This window comes from Pinus tabuliformis, chromosome 9 (assembly GCF_031772625.1).
Source record: "Pinus tabuliformis cultivar Carrire ecotype Pingquan chromosome 9, CPIR1, whole genome shotgun sequence".
Classification (NCBI taxonomy): Eukaryota; Viridiplantae; Streptophyta; class Pinopsida; order Pinales; family Pinaceae; genus Pinus; species Pinus tabuliformis.
The window spans coordinates 1,516,961,310-1,516,970,880 of NC_142307.1; the positions used below are offsets into that span (position 1 = coordinate 1,516,961,310).

Below are 9,571 nucleotides of genomic sequence, written 5' to 3' on the forward strand. Positions count from 1 at the left end.
TTGTTACAGTTGTGATATCAAATACACTAAAGGTCATAAGTGTGCTGAGAAGAAATTATTCTACATAGATTGTGAAGAGGAAGAAGAAAAGGAGCAAGAAAGGTCAAAAGAAGAGGATATACTCCAGGAACAAAGCCTAGATAAAGAAGAAATGAATCCGACCATATCTTGTAATGCATTGGCTGGAATTACCACTCCTCAAACCATCAAGATAGAAGGACAAATCAAGAAGAAAAAGGTAATAGTGTTGATTGCTTCAAGAAGTACCCACAATTTTATTCATTGTAAGATAGCAAAAGAATTGAATTGCTTCCTATATCCAGCACCAGAGTGTCAAGTGATGATTGCAAATGGAGGAATGATAAATTGCTCTGGAAAGTGCCATAATATCAAGCTATCCATGGGAGAATATTTATTGCCTAGACCAATGCTTTCCATTCCAATGGGAGGTGTTGATGTTGTACTAGGAGTCCAATGGCTACAATCCTTGGGTACAATAGCTTTTAATTTTCAAGAAATTTTCATGCTATTTTCTGCAGAAGGAAAGGAAGTTGAATTAAGGGGTATTGTAGGGAAACCGGGAAAGATAATCAGCTCTAATGGTATGAAAAAGCTTCTAAAAAAGGAACAAAGAGGTGTAATTGCACAATTATGTTCACTAGATGTTTCCACATCGAAATCATCTATTTCTCTAGATCTCCAAAAAGTATTGGACAATCATTCCAAGGTATTTGAGACTCCCAAAGGTCTACCACCTATTCATGATCATGATCATGCTATTCATCTGATTCCAGGAAGTGTTCCTCTAAACATCAGGCCGTACAGATATCCCTATGACCAAAAGAGTGAAATTGAATGTATGGTTGCAGAAATGCTAGAGGCGGGTATAATTTAACCTAGTCAAAATTCTTTCTTTACTCCAATAGTATTGGTGCACAAGAAGGATGGATCATGGTGCATGTGTCCGGATTATAGGGAGCTCAACAAGCTCACTATTGAAGATAAGTTTCCCATTCCTGTCATTGATGAATCACTAGATGAATTGCATGGATCAATTTACTTCACCAAGTTGGATCTTCATTCAGGATATCATCAAATCAGAATGAAGACTGAAGACATTCCAAAAACAGCATTTAGAACTCATGAGGGTCATTATGAATTTTTGGTCATGCCTTTTGGCCTTACCAATGCACCTTCTACATTTCAAGGTTTGATGAATTCCACTTTCAAACCCTTCCTTAGAAAATTTGCGTTAGTATTTTTTGATGATATACTAATCTACAGCAAGTCTTGGAAGGATCATGTTGAACATGTTGACAGGGTGCTACAACTATTGGAGGAGAAACAATTATATGCAGAAAGATCCAAATGTTTCTTTGGAGTACAAGAGGTGGAATATCTGGGTCATATTGTATCTCATGAAGGAGTTAAGGTAGACCCTAGAAAAATTAAAGCCATTAAAGAATGGAAAATCCCCACATCCATAAAGCATCGACGAGGATTTCTCGGGTTGATAGGGTATTATCACAAGTTTGTTAAGAATTATGGGAGAATAATAGCACCTTTAACAACATTATTGAAGAAAGATGCATTTTCATGGACTCCAGAAGCAACAAAGGCCTTCGAAAATATTAAAGAGGCAACGTGCCAAGCACCGGTCTTAGCTACACCAGACTTCACAAAAACCTTTATTGTGGAATGTGATGCTTCAAGAAATGGAATTGGTGCTGTTTTAATGCAAGATGAAAGACCCATTGCTTTTGAAAGTCATCCAATCAAGGGAAAGTTTTTACACAAAGCTATTTACGAGAAGGAAATGTTAGCAATACTACATGCACTTAAGAAATGGCGACCCTACCTAATGGGAAGACACTTCAAGGTAAAAACAGATCATGATAGCCTTAAATACTTTTTAGAACAAAGATTATCCTTTGAAGAGCAACAAAATTGGGTCGCAAAGATGTTGGGTTATGACTTTGAAATCATCTATAAAAAAGGGAAGCAAAATGTGGTGGCAGATGCACTCTCAAGAAATGATGAGGATGTGGAAGCATTGTTGTGCACCATTTCTATTATCCAGCCAGATTGGATAAACGAAGCAAGGGAGGAATAGAAGAATGATGAAGAAGTGTGGGCACTTATTCGAAAGTTACAACAAGATTCCAGTACATCTGATACATTTCGCTAGCAAAATGATTCGTTATGGTACAAAGATCGCTTATACCTCTGTAAGAATTCCCAACTCAAACAAAATATTCTTATGGAATTACACACTTCTCCCTTAGGAGGGCACTCAGGATTTTTAAAAACTTACCACAAGGTTAAGAAGGAATTTTTTTGGGATGGCCTTAAATCAGATATTCAAAATTTTGTGGCGGAAGGTTTGTTTGCCAACAAAATAAAGTTGAAACAATTAAGACCCCGGGTCTATTACAACCTTTATCCATTCCAAGCCAACGTTGGGAGGAGGTTTCAATGGATTTTATCACAAGTTTACCCAAGTCTAAGGGAAAGAGTGTCATCATGGTGGTAGTTGATATACTTACAAATTATGCACACTTTTGTGCATTATCACATCCATTTAAAGCTAGTATAGTTTCTACCGCATTTATGGAAACAATTCAAAAGCTACATGGGAACCCAAAGATTATTGTAAGTGACAGAGATCCCATTTTCACTGGAAATTTTTGGACAAAATTATCTTCTTGTCTTCGTACTCAGTTAGCTCATAGCTCATCTTATCATCCTCAATCTGATGGGCAAACTGAGATAGTAAACAAATGTTTGGAAGGATAGCTCCGTTACTTTGTATCTGATAAACAGACACATTGGGTCAAATGGTTGCCTCTGGCTGAATGGTGGTATAACACTTCCTTCCATACAACAACAAAAATGACCCCATTTATGGCACTTTATGGATATCAGCCACCATCTATCACATCATATTTAAGATAAAATTCTAAGGTTCAAGCAGTGGAACATCACATCAAGCATCAACAACAAGTCCTCAAACTCTTAAAGGATAACCTCGTGTTGGCACAGAATAGAATGAAACAACAGGCAAATCAACATCACAGTGAAAGAAGTTTTGATGTAGGTGATTGGGTATTCCTATGGCTACAACCATATAAACAAATGTCCCTCAAGCAAGCTAAGAAGGATAATAAATTATCACCAAAGTATTATGATGTGTACAATGTGTTGCAAAAGATTGGTACTATGGCATACAAATTGGAGCTTCCTGCAACTTCTCGAGTGCACCAAGTTTTCCATGTTTCATGTTTAAATAAGGTTATAGGCAACAAGCTCCCAGTTCAAACAATATTGCCAGAACTTGACGAGGAAGGAAAAATTATATTGGAACCGGAAGCAGTCATAGAAACAAGAACTCAACAGCTATGAAATCAATCAATTTTAGAGTATCTCATTAAGTGGAAGAACTTATCTGCTGAAGATTCCACATAAGAGGATGAGAATTTTATACAGAAGCATCCAGAACTACTCAAGTGTTGAGGACAACACCTTTTTGAAGGAGAGGGGCATGTTAGGTCCCTATAATATTAGTGATTACCCGATTACTATTGTAGTTGTATCCCTTATTAATATTTTTGTGCCCCTATTGTCCCCATATTGTTATTACTGTGCCCCATAGAATCCCTCTATTGTTATTTTTGTGTCTTTATATTATTATTGTTAGGTCAGCTCGGTTATACTGTGACTCCTTAGACTCCTATATATAGAAAAGAGGTTTTTTCATTTGAATCATCAAAGAATCATTAACTTGTGTAATGTAAAGGAGGTTGCCCCTTCGAAGAGGCTGAATTTTAAGGCGTTGATCTATCTTTTCTATCTTTTTGTGCGCTGGTTTCATAACATAAACTATATCCAACCTTGAGTATTGGACCCTATCATAGATTACAAAAGTTATTAATGCACAATTGATTAAAGTCTGTAGCACCAGAAAACACATATATATTTCGTGTGTGATATTATATTACGCAGTTATCAAGGTATATATGGTTGTTAACATTTAAAGTGCACATGGGATCTGGTGGGGTAGTCGTCCCTGCCCAAACCTTTGCAAATTGGCCCTTATACACTGGGACACGCGGCATGTTGGTAACCAAGATTGTTTCATGCGTCCACCAACTGGTGTCGATCTCCTACAACATCTATTCCTCTTTCATGTCCATTGATCTATGCTAGGCGATCCAACAGTGGGGAGGGTTCAGGGTTTAACCCCCTAACCAATTTTTCGCGCCCAATAGATGGTGGAATAATTGTTGTCGTCGGCCCATGGTATCATGCTTTCTGCAATGGTATGGTCTGGTGAGGGTTTCACGCTGGCAACGAATCCTTCTGTGGTTTTCCATGGGCGTTATGGTTAGTCCTGCAAAGGGAGGTAACCCCGACGGACTGATATTACGTGATTTCGATTATCTGTGTTGTGTGAATTTGTCTTTTGCTTGGATTCTCTACATGGTGCCAAATTTAATAGATTGCCTTCGTCGTCCTGGGGTGGCTCGATGGGCTTCCGTTACTGCTAGGAACACTCTGCTCCGAGCACCATTTTCGGAAGGTAAACCCACAAACTTTATAGTTTTGATTTTTTCAAAGGTTTTCCTTTGGTTCACTGATAGACTCTAGCTTCCACATCATTTTAATGAAATATTCGTTGTGAAGCAGGTGGGCTGCACAAAGCTGGAACCCTCCGATCTCAGGTAAAATGCCTCCCCTCTCGACATCGTTTTTTAAACATATTATGCAGTTTTATACACATAATGACTCCGTGGTTTTGGGTGTTTGTGTACAGGTACTCTTCCATATCTGCTCAAATAGTCATGTGACTAGGACAACGTCCCTTAAGGTTTTAGGAGCTTATGACTTCCATGGTTATTTCCAGGTTGGAACATCTTACCTTTGGTGCATGAACATTTAGCTTCTAAAATGATTAACTATTCGGCGACAACGACTATGTATCGAGCCAAGCTTTAAGTCGAGACTTGTTTAAGTTTGTTTTTAATTAATTAACTGTATAAAGGAATGGCCAAACACTATGCACGACACATGTAATTTTGTGAACAATCAGCACTTGATCGACTGCGAGTTTTTGTGGATATTTTCTTTGTTATACATTGTTTTGAGTTAAGTTATACACTGGATGGTCTTTTAGGGTTTTTGGTCATGTCGACACATTCAAGCTGTTGAGCCGTTCTGAAATGTAGCACTGTTCTTTAAGTTATTACTACAGTGAAATATATTTAATCAAACTTAGTGCGTCTCATTATTTGAATGACAATGTAGTTATTTTATCTCTGATTTAATGGTGGGCCGAGATTACCTTTGTTTCCTTGCTCAGGGTATTAGTAGTTTAGTGAGTTTATCTTAGTTCATTCAGCATTTCCAAAACGATTCTTTTAAATATTGTTTATACAATGAGTCACCTAGATTACTTCTGTAATGGCTTGCGGTATATGACTCAATTTATCTCTAAATTAATTTCGTAGCTTTTCACACAGTTTATTTATATGTGACTTTATATCATAATACATAGATAAATTCTACGCTTATTATAAGAAATTACTCTTAACGCTTTAAGAGCGTATGAATGTTTATCTGCTATATGAAGTTATTTCTCCATACTAGTAAATTCTATTCTCTATTTTAATGCATTTTCAAGGAATTTCTTTCCTTAGTTTGTTCTATCACTTAAGTAATTCTTCGAGCATCAATTTCATAATGAAAAGTTATATTTTATCATTTAAATAATTTTCCACAGTCCAACATTAATTCGTAATGGAACTTTCTATGATACTTATCTGTTCAATATTAACAAACGTGTAATATTCAATCCTTTCTGGAAAGTCTCTCCTCGAGCGTGGCAATTACATGGAGACCCTCCCCTGAGCACTTTCTTATGTTTCATAGTTAAGATAATTCCAGCCACACTTAAGTACCTTGGGCCTCCAGACTCTTGTCCTATAGTTAAGATAATTCCAACTACAATTAAGTACCTTGGGCCTCTGGACTCTTGTCCCGCCTCAAGTCATGTACCTTTTTTGACCATTCTTGAGAATTCTCCCACTGGTTTATTCCACCCAGCTCTAGGATATCTTCCTGATTATTTTTTTCCCTATCTCTCTTCAAAGAGATTTTTTTTAATTAATATAAAAAGTTTCTATTTTTGTTAAAATATCTCGACTCCTAATTACCAATAAACCTTCCCTCCTAAGTCATTTATTATTTAACATCCTAGAATAAGAAAACTAAAATAATAAATGATAAAGATCAAACTTAATAACTATAGCATCTTAAAGTGTTAAGAAAGCAAAGTGCAATACCAAAGGAAAGCGACTTTATTCCTCTCACTGTGGCATCATGCCGTATAGCGTAAGAAATGATAAACTGGTTTTCCACGAATAGAGAGAAAAAATTCCTGATCACTTATGATTTTAAATGGATTCAACAATTGCGATTGAGAAACTATTTGACATGGATTCATAAAGCAGCCAAGCGATGATCCATTAAACGTTGAAACCATCTCGAACTCTGCAATAGTGCCAAGAGAATAAAACCGTGAAGTCAAAATTCACGGCCTGGTGAGGAATACGTAGATCGCTATGTAGTAAATCTGCCAGCAAAGTAAAAGGAGATTCACAGGAGAAAGTCGTATAGTAGGGTTTCTGAAAGACAGGTTCCACGTCACAGGTAACATACCAACCCTCAGACAAAGAAATAGCTCTGTAAATGACTGAGATTATCTGCTAGGCAGAGTGGACCGAGTGCGAAATAATGGCGAAGTAATTCACAGAATGGCAGAGTGGAGAGGTTTGAGCCTCCCGCTTGGAGGACGACGATCTCTACGTGGAGAAGAGCCAAAAATCCTACTAGGGTGTCTGTTGTAGTCATCTTTATTAAGCGGGATGAATTTATTTAGAATATGTATGCCCTCTGTAAACTTGGTTAGTTAAACACTGTTCATTTTTATATTCCAATTTAATATAATTGGAGAAGTATGTTAGAACTATTTTAGATTTATCTCAATTTTACGTCGGCTTAGATTCATTTCAATTTTAGATCTATTAAGTGTTATGTTTTTTCAATATCAAATATCATGTTTTTTCAATTTGAAAGAATTTTGTATTAAGAAAAATATATAATAAAAATAGTTTTTAATTTTAAAAGAATTTTGTATTTAAGAAAAATATATAATAAAAATAGTTTTTAATTTTAAAAAAATATATTATACTTTAAACAAAATCATAAATTGTCATGGAACCCAATACTTTTTTATAAATCTAAATTTTTAAAACATAGTCAAATCTTACTTCCCATTCATATTTTTAATACTTTAAAAAATTCAAAGATAAGATAAATCTACTCTCATATAAAGCTGTAAAGCTATTCGGACACCTAGTCTTGTTCATCTAGATATTAGGTTTTATCGTTATAATTGGACATCAAGTAAGTTTGGCGTTCTATTTCTTTAAACAAAGAGAGTAACAAAAAACAAAGATGGGCATCAATTTGGAGCTGAAAGCATGCCAGTAGCCAGCTGGACATACGTAATTTTACAATTTTACTATATTAAGAAATAACAAGTAGTAAAACTTCTTTATCAATTTGATATTCATTTTCTGAAACTGCACCGTATTCAGTCCGATAGATTCGAATCGAATAATTCTTCGTCTTTATCGTCAGCGTCGTTTACAGACGTGCTGATTGTGGGATCAAACTTATTATTGAATCCTGGGATAGACGCTAGAAGTTGCGCCTGCTGGGAACATACTTTCTGGATTTTTCCCTGTGTAGCAGTTATTTGCGATTCCAGGTCTGATATTTGGAGTTGAAGCCGCCGTATTATGCCCGCACACCCGAATGCAGGATCTTGTAGTCTTGCACTTGCTTCGTAGACCATACTATTTATTGCATCAACTCGCTGATCCGAAGGAAGATTCTGCCACAGTGCAATGGATTATAAAATGAAGTTGGAAACAGAGAAGATCTCCGTTAAGAGAGCGAGATCGAAATGCATTTGTAGCTCTGAGCGGAAGAGAGAAAAAAGGGTTGATTACAAGAGAAAAAGAGCACAGTTCCATTATTTCTCTATATTTGTTGGTCGTATGCTCTACGTTAATAAAAACCAGAGTATAAAAAGCATAAATCAATCAAATTCCGAACAGGAATTTTTAAAACTAGTTTATGTTCAGAATTTTTCTTTCTAACGAGTTGTTATTGGAGCTAAAAGTTTGCATACCATATATATCAGGGATTAAAATGATCTAGTATGATGGAAAGGGAAATCGGAAGTGAAGATGGTTTAATATTATAAAATGGGAAAACCTGCAACAAAATATTGTTGGAGCTTACTTGAATCAATTTCACAACGTTGCAGGCACCAAACACTTGATGCAAGATTGAGAACTTGTGGAGATCGTTTGAGGCAAAATGGTAAAGGGTCGTGCAATTATCCAAACATTCTTTCTGCTCCATGTTGCAATGATCATGGAAAACATCGGATGAAGAAGGGGCTCGTGGCTTCTCTTCAGCATTGCTCATCGCCTGCATAACTCCAAACGAAGATTGGCACAAATTAGAATCAGATATCAGATAAGCCAAAAAACACAACACTCAAGTCATTGAATACAATGATAATTTGTTAACCAGAAAGAGAAGCGTAGAGATTCGGAAGTGAAGGAACATTAAAGAGATTCTAAAGCATAGGTTACAAGAGCATACATGCGCTCCTGATAGATCGATCGTTGATTGACGATCATGAAATTGCTATCGCCACAGCCAGATCTGTGAGAAATCTGTGGTTTTGTGGTTTTCCTCGGATAACGTAATTTTAGTTATAGGCGAATGGAAATCATCATGAAATTAAGTTGCGTCGCGGGTTAATCGTGAGAGCATCATCTGTGCGTCATGAAGTGATCGTCAGAGCATCGCCGGTGTCGTAGTTGTAGAAACCCACTCAAAGTAGACGAAAGAGACATGGCTGCCTTCTTGCCTAGTTGTAGAGACCCACTCAAAGTAGACGAAAGAGACAGGCTGCTTTCTTGCCCATCTGTGGGGACCCCGAAAGCTGGACGAAGAGAGATGCTTTCCTGCCATTAGGATAATGAAAGCGACGCATCGCCGTAATTCCTTGGTTGGCAGGAGCTTTCATGATGCCGAGCTTCACGGCTTGCGAATCACGTCAATTTTTTAATCTGGATGTTGTATAATATTTTTAAATTATAATTATTGGGATATTGTTTAGTATTTTTAAATTAATATCGAGATATTGTCCAATGTTTTTAATATTATAATTTATAGTTATAGTTGTTTGCAATGTCAAATTGGTCTGCACGCGCCCGGTACGCGACAAAGAGCATGAAATTGGAGAGGACCCACGATGCAATGAATCATTTTTAAAAAGTTAAGTAATTCTTTACATTTCATATATATTTAATAAAACAATTCACAGATAATAATTATTAATCGTTGATTTTATAAGAAGATAATTTAATATAAATTCATTTTTAAAACCTTTGGTGCAAATTCCTATATATTTCATTACTCATGTAAT

General features: G+C 36.3%; 1 protein-coding gene across 1 annotated transcript; it reads right to left on the minus strand.

The window, feature by feature from the left end:
• Positions 1-7,624: 7,624 nt before the first annotated feature.
• LOC149154356 (LOB domain-containing protein 11-like) lies at positions 7,625-8,830 on the minus strand. The gene is made up of 3 exons (XM_089446099.1): positions 8,740-8,830; positions 8,371-8,562; positions 7,625-7,957 (listed from the first exon to the last, which is right to left on the minus strand). Exons 2-3 carry the CDS (start codon positions 8,557-8,559, stop codon positions 7,655-7,657), a joined length of 492 nt encoding a protein of 163 aa, XP_089302225.1. The 5' UTR covers positions 8,560-8,562; positions 8,740-8,830; the 3' UTR covers positions 7,625-7,654.
• Positions 8,831-9,571: the final 741 nt, after the last annotated feature.